General features: G+C 38.0%; 1 protein-coding gene across 1 annotated transcript in view; it reads left to right on the forward strand.

The window, feature by feature from the left end:
* LOC136873786 (uncharacterized) overlaps positions 1-22,744 on the forward strand; it is a 788,774-nt gene that overhangs the window by 132,757 nt on the left and 633,273 nt on the right. The window contains exon 8 of the mRNA XM_068227569.1: positions 9,214-9,349. Within this exon, the coding sequence (XP_068083670.1) occupies positions 9,214-9,349 (136 nt within the window). The remainder of the gene's footprint in view (positions 1-9,213; positions 9,350-22,744) is intronic.

A 22,744-nucleotide genomic window follows, 5' to 3' on the forward strand; every position in this document is an offset into this window, starting at 1 on the left:
TCGGAGGCAATACCTTTTTTCTTAACTTCTTAACTTATAACGTAATTATCCGTCGGGTAACCATGACGGCTTGATTAACAAATAAAATAATAATAATAATAATAATGTGACAGCTACGGAATGAATGTGAAAAGCGGCATGGAACTCTGAGAGGTAATGGAACGTAGCTTTTTGCTAAGAAAGAAAATGTAGAGGGTAATTGCTCTTGGATTACACACATTTATTTTATAAAGAAACAAATAAAAAATTCAAAATAGAAAGATCTTTACAAGCGCAAATTAAAAGGTTGTTAAGCATGGCTGTAGACATGCACATTGCGTTAAAAGAAATTTAATCACTTAATTTGAATGGAAAGAAAATTATCCAAGAATACATGATGATAAAATGAGGGATAATCCCAATCTACACAAAAGTAGAAATAAGACCAAACACAGAGGTACAGAAAACTTGCATCCTATTGCGTTAATGAAAACATTGGCAACCAGGAATAAGTTGGCTGGAAAATAACGGACCAATAACGGACCAATTATTTTGGCTTCCCAAGATGCTGGTGGCTGTTGTGCTATTGAGACACCACTGCAATCCTCCTTTGTAGGACAATGTAGTGACAGTGGACTAGGGGAGATATGTCCCTCCACTAGCATAAATGCCTGCATTTGGCTTCTATAAAACATATCCAGTTCCCAGAAGGGAACCATAATTCAATTTCATTGACTGTGAATATTAAGATATTCATGCTCTTTAAGCCGAGCTCGATAGCTGCAGTCGCTTAAGTGCGGCCAGTATCCAGTATTCGGGAGATAGTAGGTTTGAACCCCACTGTCAGCAGCCCTGAAGATGGTTTTCCGTGGTTTCCCATTTTCACACCAGACAAATGCTGGGCCTGTACCTTAATTAAGGCCACGGCCACTTCCTTCCCACTCCTAGCCCTTTCCTGCCCCATCGTCGCCATAAGACCTATCTGTGTCGGTGCGATGTAAAGCAATTAGAAAAAAAAAAGTTAAAAAAAATTTAAGCCATTTCTGTCATGAAATTACAAACATTTTGCCCCTGTGTTGCAGTGGGCTCATCAGATGGATTGCCACACATGTCCAAGATGCTGGCAGCTAGTGCAATGTTGAGAAACCACTGTAAGCTTATTTTTTTTGGACAGTGCAGTGACGGGTTACTTGTTTTATCTGTCATTACCACTAGCATAAAAATACAGGACCACCAAGTTGAAGTAGTACACCAACTCAGATATTTAGGAAGCATAATGGCTAGTAATAATAGAGCTGAGATGGAAATGAAAAACAGAGTAACCAAAGGCTCTAACTTTTACAGTATCATTAGACACCTACTATGGGGTGAGAAGGTCCCATAAAAGCAAAAATGATCTTGACAACTCATATTTCATTCCCATCCTTACATATTTTCTGGAAACCTGCACACTAACATCAAAGGATTGTAGTAGGATTCAAGCCTGTGAAATGAAATTTCTTAGAACTGCCCTCCAAAAGACATGACTTGAACACGTGAAAAATGATGAGATCCGTTCTACCTAGGACTAAATGAATCGATGGAGGAAAGACTTAAATGGTTTGGGCATGTTAAATGAATGAACAGTGCAAGGATACCATGTGCTTATTTGGAAAAGAGAATAACTGGTAGAAGACCAGCTGAAAGACCAAGAAGAAGATGGACCAACTGAGGGAAGACGTGGAGTGAAGAGGATAGAATTGGGAATCCATCATGGACAACAAAATCTTTTTGAATAGGCAAATTTGGAAGACTCTCATTTTCAAACACCCTACTACCCGGCTCGCTGGAAGGGCATACCGATGATGATGATGATAACCACTAGGGAGAGAGTGTGAAGCTTGAAGGAATGGTTGACCAGATGGTGGAGAAAAGAGTTCATTTCTGTGAACAAAATGAGGATGGACAAAGACGAGCAGACAAAATGAATCTGTGAGTTCTTCAGACATCGAAAATTACAATCAAAATGGCTGCAGGAGATGAGAACTGACTTGACTGAGATTAGGGTGAAAGAAGAAGATACAACGGACAGAGAGAGATAGAGACAACATGCCAAGGAGTTTGGAGGTTTAAAGAAGACTGAGAGGGAGCCATTAAAGGAGAAAAGGTCCTGCATGGGAGAATGAAGTGGGAGAAAGAATTAAAAGATACTGGCAGAAAGTAAAGGCAGAGACAAGAAAACACGAGGTAAAAATTTTGAAGTGTGATCCATAGATGGCCTAAAAAATGAACAATAATAGTTCGTCATAAAATAAAGCAATATGTAGAACTGATCTTTTGAAACAAATAAAAGCTCAGTGTCTTCTGCTAGACACCTGTAAAATTAGGTTCTGTTTCGCTTGTATCGTTAATGCCTTGCATCATAGATTATACTTGTTAGCATAGGGAACAATATGGGTTTAGACCTCACAGGAGCACTGCTTTGTGAATGTTCATGGACAAGTACTGGGAAAAGGGGAGAGACCTGTTTGTGGTCCTCTTGGATTTGAAAAAGGTTTATGACAGTATTCCAAGAGTTGTCATCTGGAGAAGCGTAGAAAAACTAGCAGCATCAGAATACCTTATTGACAATATCAACTTGTTATACAATAAGTGCTACAATTGTGTCAGAATTAGTGATGGCCATTCAGAATGGCTTGATACAATTCAGGGAGTACAACAGGGGAGTGCTCTTTTGCCTCTGTTTTTTGTGACAGTCATGGATACCCTAATGTATGACTTAAAGGAAAAAAGAACTAAATGGAGAGTTAAATGCCATGGTGTTCACTGATAATTTTGCTATCTGGGGTGGGGGGGTGACAGAAAAGGAGAAAGGAGGTACAGGATCAGCTCAACAAGTGGGTAGCAAAGTTCAATGATTTTAAGAGCAAAACAAAAGCTGTTGCCATGAATAGAGATAATACTGGTTGCCAAATACAACTTCAACTTGATGGACAATACATTACAACAGCACAAAAATTCAAGTATCTTGGGAGCATGGTGTCAAACAAAGATGGAGCATGGCAAGAAGTATGTAATGGAGTAACCTATGGTTCTAAATTCTATGAACTCATACGTCCCCTGATTTGGGATGAGAAGGTATCCCTACAAACCAAGATGTCCTTGTATATATCATATCTTATTCCCATACTCACACATGGCCTAGAAACCTGCACATTGCGAACTAGAGACCTAGAAACTTTAGAAAACTGTCATCATCCAGGTATTCTGCCTTATGGCAGGTCTTGTCATGGTATGAACCTCTTCCACTTTTGCCTGTCCTGTGCCAAGTTTTTCATGTCTAAACATTTCTTTCCTTTGTTATTGTCCAACATTTGATATCTTTTCCTTCCTCTTCCTCGTTTGCCTTTCACCATCCCTTCTATTCCTTCCTTCAGTAAACAGTCCCTCCATAAACAATGTCCAATCCATTTCATTTTTCTCCTTCTAATGATTTGCAACATACTTCATTCCTCTCCGACTCTTCGTAATACCTCCTCATTCCTTACCTGGTCTTTCCATTTCACTTGTTCTATTCTCCTCCATACCCATATCTCTAGTGCCTCCAGTCTTCTCTCATCTTTCTTTCATAATATCCAAGTCTCTGCGCCACACAGTGCTATGCTCCAAATATAACACTTAGCAAGTCTTTTCCTCAAATCTTTGTTTACTGGCCCACAGAGTAATTTTGATTTTCTCTTAAAGCCTTCTTTTGCCATGGCAATCCTTTTCTTAATTTCTGTTGTGCATTACATACAATCTCTGATCATACTTCCCAAATACTTAAAGTTATTGACTTGCTCTATTTTTTCTCCCGCTATACTAATACGACAACTTCTACCTCTTCCTCCAGTTATCATACTTTTGGTCTTCTTCTTCTTAATTCTCATTCCATATTATCTTTTCCATAGGGATTAAGATGATTTCACTAAAGTCCTTTGGCCATTTTCCTGTCATGTATATCTGATTACATAACCCAATCAACTCCTTTCTTCCTTCGTTATTTAACGCTTTTAACAGTTCAACAGGAATCTCATCTATTCCCATTGCCTTTCTATTTTTCATCTCATTCAGTGATGCTTCAGTCTCTCTTCTCAGTATGGTTTCCCCTTTATCATCCCCTTTGACCATATCTTCCTCCTCCAATTCAAGTTCTTCATTAGGTCGGTTGTCCCAATCATATAGCTGTTCTATGTATTCTTCCCATCTTTTCATTATTTCTTGGGGTTCATATATTATTGTGCCATCCGTAGCCTCTATTTCCTTATTGCTGTTGTTCCTTCTCTTTTCTTTGAATACTATATTTGTTGCTTCTTTGTACATCGAGTCATATTTTCCTTTTTTCTCCAGTTGCTCTATCTCATCACACTTTTCTGACAACCATTTCTTCTTTGCTTCTTCTGTTTCTCTTCTTAATTCATTATTTAACTTCCTGTAGTTACGTTTTCCTTCTTCTGTATTTACTGTTTTCCATTTCCTGTGTTCCTCCATTTTGCTTATCATTTCTTGATGTTATCCAATCCTTCTTTTTCTTTTCCTCTCCTTGACTCCAAGCATTTTCTTAGCTGCTTCTTTTCTTCGATTTTTAAAAGTTTCCCATCTCCTTTCTACATTTTCTGTTTCATTTCCTAGCGTATTATTGTTACAATACTCATCCTCTAGTTCTCTGCACTTATTTTTGTCTTTCAGTTTCTCAATATTAATTTCTTCTCTCTTCCTTCCTTTCCATGTTATTTTCAATTTAATTAGTACCTCTGCTACAACAAATATATGGTCAGAATAAATGTCTGCTCCTGGGTAACATTTAGCATTCTTTAGGCAGTTTCTGTAGGCCTGTGAAATTAACATGGCACAATCATGTGAGAAATGAGGATGTTGTCAGGCACTCAAACACCACATGCATGCATGCATGGAACAAACAGTCAGTGGAACGAGACCTGTTGGACGACCAAGGAAATGATGACTGGACCAACTGAAGATAGACGTCGAGAGTAGAGGAGGGGGACTGGAGAGCAATCATGGTAGGAGAGATTTATATGGACAGACAACGCTGGTGAGAGCTCGTTCAACACCACCCTACCCAGCAAGCTGGAAGGGTTACATGATGATGATGATGATGATGATGATGATGATGATGATGAGCATAGGAAAGGTTTTCAGTGTTGCGTTCTGAAGTTCATTCTGATCAGGGGATCTTTTTCATACATGGTGGTGGTGGTGGTGATGATACAGAGACACAGAGACTGTGGAAGTCATGTGGACTGAGTTAAAAAACTTCATTATGGACACAATGCACACCATGTTGTTATGTCAGATCATTCTAAAAGAAACTGCGGATAAAAAAATGCAATTCTGGACCTCACGGAGACAAGAGGTCAATATAAAAACTGAGATCCAAGCAGATACAAAGAACCCTACATATCGATCAGACGAGACATCAGGAAGGCCAAAGCCAAATGGTTCAAGGACCAATGTGCCAAAATTGGGGACCTGAAAAGGCACCATAATATTTTCCATCTGCACAAGACTAAAGATTCATGAGGTGGTTTGGTGTAAGCAGACTGGTCGACTGAGCTGTCTGACAAAAATGACAATCATCAGGTCCTGAATAAAGACATGAAGATGCAGTGATGGATGGAGTACATGCAAGACCTATTTGATGAACAGGTAAGACCCAGAACAAGGAGAAGTTGCGACAGGCCCATCGATTACAATGACTGAGGTAGAACATGCCCTAAAAAGGATGAAAACTGTAAAAGCCAGATGAACTTCCACCAGAATTGATTATAATTCTGCGTGAGCAAGGGAAAAACTAATGCTGACACTTATGACACATTTACGAGACTGGAGAAATCTGTGATGATTGGTTGCAGTCAGCTTTCGTGGGCTTGCCTAAGAGGCCTAATATAAGAGAATGGAAAGACCACTGTAAAATCAGCCTTATGAACACCATGCTGAAAAATTTTCCTCTGGGTAATTCACCAACGTTCCTCCAGGAAAATTGAAGAGTGCATTGGTGTATACGCATTTCGGGTTCTGTAAAGGCCTTGGAACTTGAGAAGCCTTATTTAGCATTCAGGTGCTGGTTCAAAGATGGAGGGAGGTCAGTTACCCAGTATTCTTGTATTTCATTGACTTCGAGAAGGCATTTGACACAGTTCAGCATGAGAAATAATGGTCATAGTGAAGGAGGCAGGTATAGATGACAAAAATAGCTGCAGAATTACAAACCTTTACTTTTTTTTTTTTTTACAATTTGCTTTATCTCATGCCGACACAGATAGGTCTTATGGTGACGATAGGACAGGAAAGGGCTAGAAGTGGGAAAGGAATGGCTGTGGCCTTAAGGTACATGCTCAGCTGTGAGTTTGTATCTAGGAGATAGTGGGTTCGAGCCTCTCTCTCGGCAGCCCTGAAGATGATTTTCCGTGGTTTCCCATTTTCACACCAAGCAAATGCTGGGGCTGTACCTTAATTAAGGCCACAGCCGCTTCCTTCCCATTCCTAGGCCTTCCCTATCCCATTGTCGCCATAAAACCTATCTGTGTCGGCGCTACATAAAACAAATTGTGAAACAAAACAAAAATAATTAAGGTACAGCCCCAGCATTTGCCTGGTGTGAAAATAAGAAACCATGGAAAACCATCTTCAGGGGTTCCAACAGTGGGGTTCAAACCCACTATCTTCCGAATACTGGATACTTAAGCGACTGCAGCTATCAAGTTCGGTCCAAACCTTTACTGGAAATAGAAGGCCTGCATTCGAAAGTGACACTGACTCACGAACGAAGTCACAGTCAAATGAGGTGTGAGGCAAGGCTGCTCCTGTTCGATCTGTACCTGATAGACCTGCTTCAGGGAGGCTCTGCACAATATAGATAGTGGCATCAAAGTGAATGGAGTGGCTGTTAACAGCATCAAATATATTAATGACACTGTCCTTACAGCTGACAGTGCGGAGAACCTGCAACATTTCCTGTCAAAAATGGTGGAGACATGTGAAAACCTTGGTCTAAAAATGAACACAAAGAAGACCAAATACAAGATTGTGAGCAGTGGCTGTTAAGTGTTCTCCATCATGGTGTACAGAGTCGAGTCGATCAATGTGAGAAGATTAAAAGCATTTGAAATGTTGATTTACCACACATGCTTCATATCCAATGGGTAGACAGAATACAGAATGAGGAGCTGTTGATCAGGATGAGTAAAGAAAAAGATCTATAATAATAATGTTATCGGTTTTACATCCCACTAACAGCTTTTAGGGTTTTCAGGGATGCCAAAATGCTGGAATGTTGTCCCACAGGAGTTTTTTTATGTGCCAGTAAATCTACCGACATGGTGCTGATGTATTTGAGCACCTTTAAATACCACTGGATTGAGCCACTCAGCCTGGCAAGAAAAGATCTGTGCAGGGCTCTTAAGATCAAGGAGCTCTCCAATTTTGGCGATATAATTAGGCACCATGAAAGTACTGCCTCCTGCAAGTCATTGTACAAGGAAAGATCGAGGGGAAGACAGCTTCTGGGATACACCGCGTGTCTAAAACAACAGTTCGGAAAAACAACTATCTTGCTATTCTATTCAGCCATCAACAAAACTGTATTAGCTAAATGATTGCCAATGTCTGATGATGGATATGGCACTAGAAGAAGAAGAAGAATATGATGAGCAAGTACTGGTTGGTTGCTTAATTTTTTTGTCGTCCTCCATTCTCTTGGATCGATTCATTATTTCTTTCTTTTTGCTGTCTTCAGTATAAGCACTGCATGCCCGTTTGGTCTCTTCTTTATCAATGAAAATGTTACTATGCCTTCCCACTGTATATTAATATACTCCAGCTGAGAGATTTTTGTAACTGTTAGGTTCTTACTTGTAGTAAATTCTCTGAATTCTGAATTTACATAGCATCTTAGCCACTCCAGACGTTTAATAATGATAATAAGAATAAGAATGAAAATAGTAGCTTAATTTGAATGGACTCAGATATCAAGAAACAAACTGCAACATCACATATATAGGCCAAGTAAAACTAAATTTCCACACCAGAATGAAAACAAAACAAACAAACAAGAAACCCTGCAAGTACAGTTCCAAAAGAGTTGACATAAGTGAAAATGACACACTGGAAAATGACCGGTATGGTATAACAGGTAGCCCATTAGATGCTCATTAAGAACCCCTGCATAGTTTACAAAACAATTTTAATACGAGAATAACAACAAAAACATCAGCAATAAGGGGAGCACTAAAAGTAAAATACAGCACTCTTTGACCTAATCGGGGCAGGGGGCGTGGCATGGTGGAAGCTCAACAGACTGACTAGCCAGCTGGACTCAAGTCAGTGATAGAATAACGGTATTGCAACAACTTGCATTGTTTGCTAGAGTGGGGAGAAGTAAGGACTCCATTAAGATAAGTCCCTAATTTCAAGTTTTCAATGATTTAAACATAAATAAACATAAATGTTTCTAAATATATTTGAGTATGATTTGATAGAATCTGATGATGTTCTTTTCAGAACTAAACCTGTCAGTCTCTTTTAATTAAATTGTTTGTTTTTCAGGTAGAATCCTGTTACTATATGTTTTCTCTTTCAGGTAGTTTATAAATGTATTTACTCAAAATTAATTTCAGCAGACTGAAGAACTTAACAGTTATAAATTAACTGAGTCGAAAGTAAAAAGAGATGGCTTCAGATATTTTTTTAAAAAAAGAGAGAAAAGAAATAGTACATCAGCACCCTGAATGGATTACTTATCCTGCTTGTCGGACTTAACCCAGGAATTTTCGATCATGAAATCACTTGCCAAGTTTGGTATTTTTTGTATTCACTTCTTTCTTTCCTACCTGACATCCCTTGTTCAACTCTTGTTCTCTTCTGATGCCAGTGATATTAGGTTTGTTTGGTCTAGCTACCCTCAAATTTCTTAGCAATCCTTTGAGGTTCATGTCCTTTCTGGCTACTCCCTTTCTTTTGGTATTACACTAATTATTCATAGGATTGGAACCTTTCAATGTTTTCCTTCTTATTGTTAAAATGGAATGGTTGCCTACTTGGGTTTCCTCTTGAAACAATAATCACTGCCACTATCATTGCCTTCTTCTCTTCCATAGAAAGTGTTATGAGTACCTTATGTCAGCAGAAACATTCTACTGTGAAAAAAGATTGGATCAACTTCCATTGACTTCAGAATGCTTCTTTTTGTTATTTCAGGGGGAGTGGAGTACACACAGGTTTTTGACTGAGCTACTTCAACCTGGGGACTCATATAAGCTCATCGTAAAGGCTCATAATGAGTTTGGAACAACACCGATATATCTTCACAATTTGCAAACTTGCACCGAAAGTGGTAAGAAATTTGTTGTATTCTTTGTCTTTCTTGCTTATATTAATGAACATGATTTCAAGCTAATTGTCATTAAAGAATATCTTAAATTGCATGAGTTCCATCTGCTTAATAAATAATAGACATTATTTGGAAGTTCTGTGAGACTAAACGTATTGATGTTTCTAAATCATCTGAGAAGTAAAACTTTGAACACAGAAAATGTTAAGTCATATGAAGGAGAAGTAAACATAAACATCAATCACTACTCCTTGAGAGTGAGCGTGCTGATGTTTGTTGCCAGCTGCAGTACAGACACAAAATTGTAGCAACTCGCTGATGATGAGATCCCCTAGAGCCACCAAATTGCATGGATGCTGATGTCTGCATTTCACCCGCTGTTCCAAATGCAGTAAAACCTTGATAATTCGAAGTGATCAGGACCAAAAAATTGGACTTTGAATTACATAACTTCGAAGTAAATGAATTTCTGCGTAGCAGAAAAATACTGAAAATATGTAAGTTAGTGTTATATTCGTGACTCGAACCCGGATACCTCCGATCCTCAAGACGAAAAGAACAGAAATTGTAAAAAAAGATAATAATTCCCATTTTTTCATCTAGAATACAAGAATAAAAGGAAGCTGCAAAAATTGGGTATACGGTACAAAGACTTACATTAAGGTCTTTTGGTGACGATGGGACAGGGAAGAGCTAGGAGTGGGAAGGAAGTGGCCGTGGCCTTAATTAAGGTACAGCCCCAGCATTTGCCTGGTGTGAAAATGGGAAACCATGGAAAACCATCTTCAGGGCTGCCGACAGTGGAGCTCGAACCCACTATCTCCCGATTACTGGATACTGGCCGCACTTAAGCGACTGCAGCTATCGAGTTCAGTAACATAGAAATTAAGTTCCAGCAATAATGCATTTCAATATCTTCCTTGTTAGGCAAACACTGAAAACAATGTCATTCTTTTCTGAAATATGAGTCAATGGTGTGCTGCTAAAGTGCATTTCTGTAAGTTAAAAAATCTTCTATTACATTCATTACTTTCACAACATTTTCTGGGGCATTGCTGGTAGAGATGACACTGTCCAGAATCGATAAGGCTGTCATAGCATCTTTAGCTGGCGGGTGCGTGAGAAGAATCTCCATTTCTGATGTTTCGTCTGCTTGCGATTCCACTTCAATTAGCTCACACGGATCAGTTGCATCACAAGAGATACCGTCTGTTACTGGTACTTGATTGTCAGTATTCACAAAGTCTTCGAAAATTTCTTCCAACTCTAAATGCTGTTGTAAATCAGTTCAGTCCCTGTTATCGGCATAGGCCATGGCTGTTTCTTCTGTATCATTCACAAAGACCCCACACTTCTGGAAGCAGTTCTTTTTAACAAATGATGTTATAGTGTTCCGAGCCACAGCTACAGTTCATATAGCATCCATAACATTCCACTTCTTGATATCAGAGTAGAGCACATTTCTTGATACCTCTCACTAGAAAACGAATGAGCCGCTTCTGATATGCACGTTTCACACAAATAATCCATTGATTCAATGGTTGCATGTGGCAGGCAGTATTTGCTGGCAAGTACAGGAGAAGGATATTTTTAAGTTCCAGTCCATCATGGTTGTGAGCAGCGCATCGATCCAGAATAAGAAGAATATTGCAGTCTTTACACGGCATCTTTCTTTCCAAACAGAGCAACCATTCACAGAACAAATTTCATGTCATCCAAGCATGTTTAGAACATTTATAATCACACACAAAGTTCTTCACACCCTTAAAATAGCAGGGCTTTGCGAACTTGCCTATAACAGGAGGGCGTAATTTCTCACTGCCACCTGAATTACAGCGCAGCATCACTGTCACTCTGTCCTTAAAAGCTTTTCGCCATGAAAAGCCTGTCCTTTCACAGCGAGAGTTCTCTTTGGTTGGGCATTAAAAAAAGAGATTTGTCTCATCCATACTGAACACATCCTTGCGTGCATATTTCACTAAAATTGGCACCACTCGTTCCCGCCATTTGTTAATACTTTCTGTTGTAACTGTTCGACCCCTCATCAAAACACTTGGTGAGGTGAAAGTTATTATCTTGGGACACATGAATATCAAATAAACTATTTGTGGCTTGCCCGCAAATTGCCACGCAATTAGAAACAATTAACATTCCATGGTTTCCCATTTCTTTATGTGATGTTTGGGTGCCAGGGTTACAATTTTAAACAAAACTGTAAACCAAAATTTATATTTACTAGCATAGAGACTTATACTTAAATCACAGGGATAGGATTTTAAATAATTAACCATTTAGTATCGCTTAAGAAAGAAAATTAATGCAATATAAAATACAAATGAATTTATTATACAAAAAAAACAACAAAAAAAAAATTAGATGAATCAGAAAAGTTCCTTAAAGTGTGGAGGAATTTATAATTTACTTTACTGAATTTAATATTGCTTGCTTTATCTAATTGAAGCTCACCAATGGCAGCTTCCGTTGAAGTCATCTGGTTTCCGTGGTTACTCATTCTCTTCTTCTCGATGTAGAATTTCCTCCAAGGACATCCTTCCTTCCTTCTCAGATATGGTATGGGCTATCTGGACTAGCACTCCCTACTTGCCTAGTCTTTAAATTAGACATTGGCCCTATACTTGTAAAACCTGATCAGCGTTGATCATATGAGGAGAAAATTCAGAGATATGAATTTTTCCATATTAGTAGAAATCTCAATCCAACTGAGCTATACTATTTATACGGTACAGACTTGTACCAAATTCCGTAGACTTGAACTAAACATAGTTCTTCGTACAGAAGATTTACTGAATATAACACAAGCAGTAAGCTTGTTTCGTTTCATGCAGATCCGATAACATTACCGCAGCTGAGTACTGTATCGAAGCGAGCACATACCGTCTCAAAATCAATAACGTCGTTCACAGTAGATGTTCACAGTAGAAGTAGTAGTGATGGAGTATCCGTAAGTATCTCGCTCCGCACTTGATAATATCACCGGGCTCCCCCACTCTTGGTAACAGCTTAATCACAGATCTCTATATAACGAAACATCTGATTCGTAGATCGCATTATCATCTCCCCTTCTCTTCTTCCTTGCCAAGTCCAGTAGGCGTGGTGATGATGTACTCTGACCAGCTTGCAAGCCTTGCGCGCGGGTCGCTGTTTACTGCCTTCCCCAAACCCATGAGTCATGCAAAATCCCAACTTTAAGAATAACTTTCTGTATACACAAATATGAGATGAAATGAAAACAACTATGTCTCAACATATTGACCGTATTTACAACATAATGAATTCCTATCTTACATAATATAATAATTTAAATAATAAAACGATGTTATCATATATACAATATGATTCCAAAAGGCCTTGATTACAAATGATTGACATTGAATAAATATGTTATTACGAATAATTGCCGATGGCGGATAAACTTGATATCAAATGATATCGCGTAAAATGATATTATATTAAATTAGTAGGGCTGGAGAAGCCTGGACGGTTACATACGCCTTCCTGTTATTTACAGATATAACATATATGAAAATAACACACTACAACAAAACGGCTGATATACACATCATTACATCTGACAAACACTTAATAAAAAACATACATAATCAAATCTTGTATCTCACTGTAGAGTGTCTGTTTCAACGATACCAGATAACATTAGTAATAACTCCTGCCAATTTTCTTGCGAAAGTTTGTCAGCAACACTCATAATATATACAACATAACAACAGGTACATAACTCTATCTTTGCACTTCACCATCAAAGTGTTCGGCAGTTCCAGGTTATCATAATATATACACCACACACACACACGTAATCACACGTGGCTTACCTCTCTTAGATGGCTGCAAGCAATTTCTTGTTTTCGTTGCAAAAAATATTACTACTTAGAAAATTATTGCATTAATTTCCTTCTACACTTTCAAAAAAATCCCAAGTTACTCATGGCTTCTACAATGGTGTCAGGTGTAGGTTCACAACCTATACATGAATTCACGTTTTCTAACTCAAGTACATTTAATGTTGTCAAAACAACATCGGGGAGACATTACACTTAATTCGCAGAAATATATCGTCTCAGAGAGCGAATATTATAAGTGCCCAACATGACACGATTACCATCTTTCAATCTGTATGCACAAGGACCAACCCGACAATGAATCTGGAATGGACCCTGATACAACAAAAAGAATTTCTTCCTCACTTTCTCTTCACTGGACGAGAGCATGGGAACACGTAACAGAACAGAATCTCCTGCCTGAAATTCATCTAACACCTGATGTTTCTGCTGTTTGCTACGCTTCTCAGCCGCTTTAATCAAATTTTCTCTCGCTAATCTGACATATATCTGAGAGACCTGCTGAGGTTCCTGTGTAATACCTAGTACTTTTGTCAGCTCATTCCTTGGATTGCTGCCAAAATGAACCTCTAATGGGGTGAATTTCGTACTATCATGCTGTACCATATTAATCCATTTCTCAATCAACGCTAAAGAACCAACCCACGCAGTGTGCTTGTCATGAACTAAAGATCTAAACATCCTACCTAATTCCTTCATCGTGCGTTCACACATATTCCCTTGCGGATTCCTAATTGAGGAAAAAACATGTGTGATACCTAACTCTGTCATCACAGCCTTCCATTTCTTCGATGTAAATTGAGATCCGCTATCAGATAATAATCTACTAGGCGTACCTAATTGTGGAACATACTTGACACTAATAATCTTACTGCAACTAAGACCTGTCGCTTTTCTCAATAAAAGATTGACACACTGACTACTCGAAACTTCAATAATACCATCCTCTAATATAGCTTCTATTTGATTGTCTAACGCTTTAGCATACTTATGTGGTATCGGATATCTCGGTCCAGCGAATATACTTTTATCCAGCACTGAAAATGAGTGTTCATACACATGTGTTTTGCCAGGTTTCGATGAAAATACTTCCTTGTGTTCTCTCAATACATACAACAATCGGTCCCTCTGACCTTCTTCCAAATTGCTACTATCTACCGCTTCTCTCAAAGCATCATCATGGTTCTCTTTTAACCACACTTCACACAACTTAAAATACGCTCTCTCTTCTTCATCTTTTGAAACCTCATTAACACACCACATGTTACAAACCTCCACTTTTGTCTGAACTTCGGCATCCCACATGACTTTAACATCCTCATTATCCCACCTTAAATATACTATCGCCTCATTGTAATCTAACCGAGCTGAGTATAAACTTAGCCAGTCAGATCCCAAGATAACATCAAATATAAGATTCGGAATAACAAGACAGATCTGAATTTTCGACTTCCCGTTAATACAAACAGGTATGGCAACTTGTTTACATATTTGCTTGGATCTTTTACCTACAGCAGTGACGATATATGTGGATTTCACAGGCATTTCTTCAATCTCAATATTCTCCTTCTTTCTGTCCTCATACCACTTCGAACTTACACATGATCTTTGACTGCCTGAATCCAATAAAGCCCGATACTGCATATACTCCATATAACGATCGTAACAACGGGGTTATCACATTTACTACCAACTTCGACTTGATTCACTTCCACCTCCCGTAATAACTCATCTCTAACATCGAGATCATAATTCATGTGCGTCATTACACAATTTCTCGCAACATGTACTGAAGACTGATAATCTGATCTCTCATTACCGTCTACTATCAGTTTAAATTACTTTGTCTCCTTGTATCCTGATTTCGGCTTGTACCTTCCTCTACATTGCGTTCCCTCTGAACATTCCTCTTTTGCTGGTGTGACTGATTACCTACAGGTTGTTGTCTCGGTTGAAACTGAGACCACGGTGATTGTGTTCTTGTCTTCTGGTGGTGTCTGATAGTTTGTGTGCTCTCGTGTACTATTACTATTTAAAGCATCCATCTTAGCATTAACTTCTCTGCTAATTTCGATTTTCGTCTGTTCTATTTCTCTGCTAATTTCGGTTTTCGTTCTCTCTACTTCCTTCTTAATTTCATTTATCTCTTTCGTTTCCTTTCTAATTTCATCTATCACTTTCCTAATTTCATTCGTTTCTTTCCTAATTTCATCTATCCCTTTCGTTTGCTCTAATATCGCTTGCATCATCACAAACAGTTGTTGAATATTCTTATCACTATTCGTATTACTTTCTTTCTCGCCCTCCATCCTAGCTACATCAGATTCTGTGCTATTTTCCATGCTCCCACCACTCTCTACCATTTTATCTACCTCAATACTTTCATCTGCAACATTCCTAGAATTCAGTGTCTCGCCTCCCTTTACTAAGTTTCCGCTACGTAATTTCATGTCCTTTTCATCTTGTGCAGCCATGATTCCCCCAAAATCACACATACAAATTATACGGACACTCACTTAACCCCCACAAACACAGACTCTACTTTACTGCTTTCTTTCCACGAATACTTACTGGTTTTCGAGCTCCACGTTGGTGCGACAAATGTAACTGTTCAGCCCCTCATCAAGACACTTAGGGAGATGAAAGTTATTATCTTGGGACACATGAATATCAAATAAACTATTTGTGGCTTGCCCGCAAATTGCCACGCAAATAGAAACTATTAACATTCCATGGTTTCCCATTTCTCTATGTGATGTTTGGGCACCAGGGTTACAATTTTAAACAAAACTGTAAACCAAAATTTATATTTACTAGCATAGAGACTTATACTTAAATCACAGGGGTAGGATTTTAAATAATTAACCATTAAGTATCGCTTAAGAAAGAAAATTAACGCAATATAAAATACAAATGAATTTATTATACAAAAAAAAAAAAAAAAAAAATGAGATGAATCAGAAAAGTTCCTTAAAGCGTGGAGGAATTTATAATTTACTTTACTGAATTTAATATTGCTTGCTTTATCTAATTGAAGCTCACCAATTGCAGCTTCCATTGAAGTCATCTGGTTTCCGTGGTTACTCGTTCTCTTCTTCTCGATGTAGACTTTGCTCCATGGACATCCTTCCTTCCTTCTCTGATATGGTACAGGCTATCTGGACTAGCACTCCCTACTTGCCTAGTCTTTAAATTAGACATTGGCCCTATACTTGTAAAACCTGATCAGCGTTGATCACATGAGGAGAAAATTCAGAGATATGAATTTTTCCATACTAGTAGAAATCTCAATCCAACTGAGCTATACTATTTATACGGTACAGACTTGTACCAAATTCCGTAGACTTGAACTAAACATAGTTCTTCGTCCAGAAGATTTACTGAATATAACACAAGCCGTAAGCTTGTTTCATTTCACGCAGGTCCGATAACATTACCGCAGCTGAGTACTGTATCGAAGCGAGCACATACCGTCTCAAAATCAATAACGTCGTTCACAGTAGATGTTCACAGTAGAAGTAGTAGTGATGGAGTATCCGTAAGTATCTCGCTCCGCACTTGATAATATCACCGGGCTCCCCCACTCTTGGTAACAGCTTAATCACAGATCTCTATATAACGAAACATCTGATTCATAGATCGCATTATCATCTCCCCTTCTCTTCTTCCTTGCCGAGTCCAGTAGGCATGGTGATGATGTACTCTGACCAGCTTGCAAGCCTCGCGTGCGGGTCGCTGTTTACTGCCTTCCCCAAACCCATGAGTCACGCAAAATCCCAACTTTAAGAATAACTTTCTGTATACACAAATATGAGATGAAATGAAAACAACTATGTCTCAACATATTGACCGTATTTACAACATAATGAATTCCTATCTTACATAATATAATAATTTAAATAATAAAACGATGTTATCATATATACAATATGATTCCAAAAGGCCTTGATTACAAATGATTGACATTGAATAAATATGTTATTACGAATAATTGCCGATGGCGGATAAACTTGATATAAAATGATATCGCGTAAAATGATATTATATTAAATTAGTAGGGCTGGAGAAGCCTGGACTGTTACACTGTGTCAACACTTGCATTTTCGCACCTCACTGCCTGCCAAGTGATATTATGACGTTCTTTGAAACATTGCAGTCAGTCATTTGTACAGTGGAAATCCAGTGCGCGCTTCAATGTCAGTTCGTTGGCCTTTTCTTTTATCAATGGACCATCGACCGGAATATTATTTAAATGGGCTTGATGAAACTACTCTGTTAACTCATCTTCTACCTCTGTGTACCTTGCTTCTTGAATTTGCCTTTTTAAAGATTTTTAAGAATGTTAAAAGTGTTGATGGCATTATACCACGTGTTTTGGCGATTTCACTTATAGATTTTTCTTCTCATCGACTTCCTTGATGATCCGCGATTTCACTGCTATTGTCTTTGCGGAATACGTCTTCTTTTCATCCATTATAACAAATTTAGACTGCATGAAACTTGAACAATGAGGCTTATTGATAGTGCGATAAAAAAAGTAACAAAGAAGCAGCAATATAAGCTTTAATTCCTGAAAAAAAACCTTACTATTCTGGCACGTCTGCAACAATGAGGGATCCAATACAGTCGCTCATTGTCGTTAAATTGTCATCTACAAGGATTTTATTTGTTAGCTGCTCTGCAGCAAACAGACTACAGTACTGATTTCGAATTACATAGTTTAGGGGCCTGATGAGGACTTCAAATTACAGTACATATTAACCGTATTTCGAATTAACTGATAGAAATAACACATGAAGGGCTATATTTGAATTCAGGGAATGGCATTTACTTTGAAATACACGTCTTTCGAATTAACCAACTTCGAATTAAAGAGTTTTCACTGTACTGTAGTTCCACACTTTTTCTATGGGATCAAGATTGGGGGATATAGTGGGTCAGATGAGGTATGACAGCTGTCAGTGTATTGTTCTCAATGCTATTTTATTTTGATGTAAATAAATTCCCCACGAGATAAAACCACTTTATTGCCCCTATGTCTATTCCTTAACAACACACAATTATACACAACACAACACTATTAAAGGAAATACACTGAAGCAATTTACTTTTGATTCTGTAAAGTACAGATATCAGGAAGTTCTCACACTGGTTATTCTCTTCACCATCACATAGTCAATTCTGAAAAGCACAAGTATCAACAGGCCACACACGAGTACTGTCAGTTGAACCCATAAATGGGATGAATTTGACATTCATCAATTATACTATTTTATCCATGTGATTGTCATTAGAAGTGATTTTAATTTTAAGAATTTATACTTGTAGATATGTCACCGATGCAAATTTTACTTTTTTTTTTTTTTTAAGACTGTTACCTCATTTACAGGTCACATTAAAAAAATTTAAAACACAATGTTAATAATAATAAAACTTATGGATTCAAAAATAATAAAACCTTTTAGAACTCTCATAATGTTCACAGCTTGAAAATTGCTAAAGCATAAATAAACAGGTTGACAAACACGGCAGCTAAGAAAGGACATGGGAAGCAGCATGGAAATCCCTAAGAGGGTGGATGTTTACTTTTGCATTGTGGGGAAAGAAACATGGACGGTAATCAACAATAGATGAGTTTTTCAAAATACAATGAAGATATTTTGATGACTTCACCACAACTGTTCCAACTCCAGTCATATCCTCCACCTCTCAAACTCAAGCTACGCTCGAAAATAATAAATTTTATTCTTTAAATTAACTGGAGGTTTGTCCACACATCACATCCACACAGCACACCACAACATCATAATGCCACTCTCAACTGGAACGTCCATTATGCATTGAAGTATTCCATCTTGACCTTTTTTTTCACTGACTTATGTAACTGCTGACACCGGCCGGCTGCCAACAAACTCCCATACACTTTCAGTCCAACCATAGCAATCTGGTAACCTTCAGCCCAGCTCGCCCATTTAGTGAACTGACCAGAAACAGACAGTGATACATCGTGCAGTATGGAGTAAGTAACTGCCGCGAGCTGGAACATTCCAACAACTCGGTCCCCGAATAGGATGGTAGCAACCAAGTGACTTAGTGCGGCCTCCAGGCAGGCACCTTAGTTTGTCCACCGATGAATCAAAGTTTTTGCAGCCACTGCAACACAGATACGCAGCAGAAAAGGGGAATACATGAAGTAAGGCCAGTGTCCAACGAAGTGTTCTGATGAAGAACTGAAGAGGTTAAGGGTGAAATTTTCTTTATTATTTAGTTTACACGGGTAGTTAATTTAGCATCACCCAACCGGTGGCTCAATAGCTCCATCAGGAGACTCCCTCCCACATTGGGATTTGGGATCCCCAAAACCCAGGGCAAGTACTATTAATTAATTTATAAAAAAGGAGTAAAAATAAAAATGAGAAGCTATGGGAGTTTACCCCGAGCCTGAAAGATTACAGATAGAATCCCTAGTTATGACCATGAAACCAAATCTTACATAATCTAATCATTATACAAAATTCATTGCACTTAAAAGAAACAAATATCCAAGTAGGATACTTAATATAGTCACAAATGACCATTCCTATTCCTAAATTACTAACATAACTCATAACTAAACTACAGGGATAACATATGTATTGCTGGCCAGCATTAAAATTTAGACATTTCTTACAACTAAGACATAAATGGTCACTGAATCATGAAAACACATAACTAAAGTACCTTTATCTGTAACAAATGCACTCTACTGATCCTCTTCCTTTCAGTATCAGTAACCAATAATGATACTGGGGTAAGACATTTTAAAATTCTGCAGGGACCTCGAAACCTAGGGGCTTATTTACTAATAACATGGTCTGCAGCACTACTGACAGGATGAGTTTTAACAAAAACCTGGTCACCCACAGACAGATTGTGCGGTCTTCAGCCATGATTGTAGTTACGTTGAACTTTAGCGTAATAAACCTTCAAATTTTTACGTGCATGATGCCAAGTAGCACGGATCGTTTCTGGATTGGCGACATCAGGAAGAAGATCGTTAATGGACCATAGATTTGAAAGTGGAGAATTGGGAGTGAAAGCTAGCATTAATGAAGCAGGCATTTGCTTATGACTCTCATGAATGGCAGTATTAAATGCAAACGACAATCAATTGACCGATGAATCCCACTTAGAGTGGTCAGCAGAGTGTTAAGCAATAACAGCAGATCGAAGATTTTGATTAACTCTTTCGGCATAATTTGGCCTAGGATAATACGGGATCACGGTTACATGAGAAATTGACAAATAAAAACAGAAATTACAGAACTGAACAGAGGTAAAAGCTCTGGCATTGTCACTCACTAAAAATTGACAAGGCCCAAAGGAAGCAAAGATATGTTTCAAACAAGAGATGGTAGTGTTAGCACTAGCCATACGAGTTGGAAACAGCTACATAAAACATGAGAATGGATCAACGCACACAAGTATGAAACATTGGCCAGTCCTTGACCTCGGGAAAGGACCAATGTAATCTATGAATAATCTCTCCATAGGACGAGAAGCTTGTTCAGATGACAACAGACCTAGGCGTGTATTAGGAGCAGATTTACTAATGTTACAGGTTTTGCAAGATTTGACAAGAATACGGATTTCACTGTCCATAGATTTTCAAATGAAATGTTTATGGATTTTCTCTCTGGCCTTGAAAACACCAAGATGACCACCAACTGGAGATTCATGAAAATATTTGAAAAGAGCAGGGACTAGGTTGGATGGAATAATAATTTTGGGGTCTCTGCGACCACAAGTAGGACAACATAGTGTACCGTACCCAGGGGTAAGTACCCTCTAGGATGATGCCTCCATTCCTGTATGAACATCCGACTAACTCAGGGTTGGGCAGAGATTGGGTTGGTCGTCGTTGGGTCAGGTTAAAAGTCGAAGTTCTACACTTAAATATAAATAAATGACAGGAAAATGGAGGTATAACTCGAATGAGAAACAATAATATGGGGTAGGATGAGTTTATTCACAAATATCCTCGAATCATACTACTCGAAAATCAAGTAAATCAAATCATAAAAAGACATTAACAAAATCTCAAAGTTAAAGAAATAAATGGACATGAAAAACATTAATTGATCAAAGAATCAAATATGAAATGAAGTATCAAGCACAACAATGAATACTTGAATACTTTTAGGAATAATCTTCTTCTTATTGTCCATTGTTCATGTTATATGATAACATATGTACACATATACTGATACGTATTTATTTTGGATGGAGTCACACTTGAAAATATCACATTGATATGGATTTGCAATTTAATTTAGAGTCGTCGCAAGATTAAACGTTAAAGGAAAATTACAATATAAAAGAAAGTTATGATGAAAAGAAAAGACATGATATGAATTATGAAAAATACTAGTGGCATTTCCCTACGCTATATTTACAATGAACAAAAATAAGCAAAATATCACATCTATTTACATCAGATAAAGAGAAAAAGTCTTACATACTACACTGATTCTATGTGAATCACGGTTCACCACAAAGGATCTAATGAGAACTACTGTCGGATTTTTTATTATGGACACTCGAGTTTAGGCTTTAATTACAAACGAACCAATAGGCCTATGGAAATTCGAGTTATACCAATATTTTCCTCGTTTAATTCTACATTAGCGTATATAAGACGCATTGTTTTCGACGTTCATGAAATATTTTTTATTTGTGGTTGTAATAAATATTGCCCGGGTTTTTGGCTTCTTCTCTAGCAAGCACTTGTCTGATTCTAATGAAATTTTATATGTTATAACCACATGTATTTGTAGTGTAATACTCAAGTTACAATGTTTTTCAACCACCCTGAAAAAAGTTCTTATCATTTTTCTAAAGCAACTCTTTCTCAGCCCAGGATAAACGTACAGCAGCAAACTTGGGCTTGCTTTGAAGCGCTCAGTCATGGTTATCAGAAACTACAACAACTGTAACCGTACAGTGTGGTACCGAATTTATGAAGAGTAATATTGAAAGGAGGATAATAAAAAATCCGACAGTAGATTGACCATCAATATAACTCAGCAATCGAGCTGTTCCCCATTTAACAACAAGCCAACATATTCAAACAACATGACACATCACAAAAGACCATCCTGTAAGAGAAAAACATATAATATCCATCATTAATCATGTAGAAAGCAATGGGCAGCATTGCCTTCTTCTGCTGCATTTGCACACTCAACAGTGCGATCATCCGTCATGTACATCCTGCTGTGCTATGAGCTAAAAGGAAATGTTGGAACTCAACACTGTACTAAGGCTTGGATTCTGCCTGCCAAGATTGTAACATGGAAATACCATCTCATTCACGCCGTCTAAGTAAACACGGCCAATATATCAGCTTGCAATAAGATATCATCTTTCTTCGGCTATACGGAAACTCACGTACAATCACATTCCTTCCTAGCATGCTTCGACAGTTTAACACGCATCAGACTCATTGGTCTGGAATCAATCTAGTCAATTCTGATGATTAATA

This window comes from Anabrus simplex, chromosome 5 (genome assembly GCF_040414725.1).
Source record: "Anabrus simplex isolate iqAnaSimp1 chromosome 5, ASM4041472v1, whole genome shotgun sequence".
In the NCBI taxonomy this organism is placed as follows: Eukaryota; Metazoa; Arthropoda; class Insecta; order Orthoptera; family Tettigoniidae; genus Anabrus; species Anabrus simplex.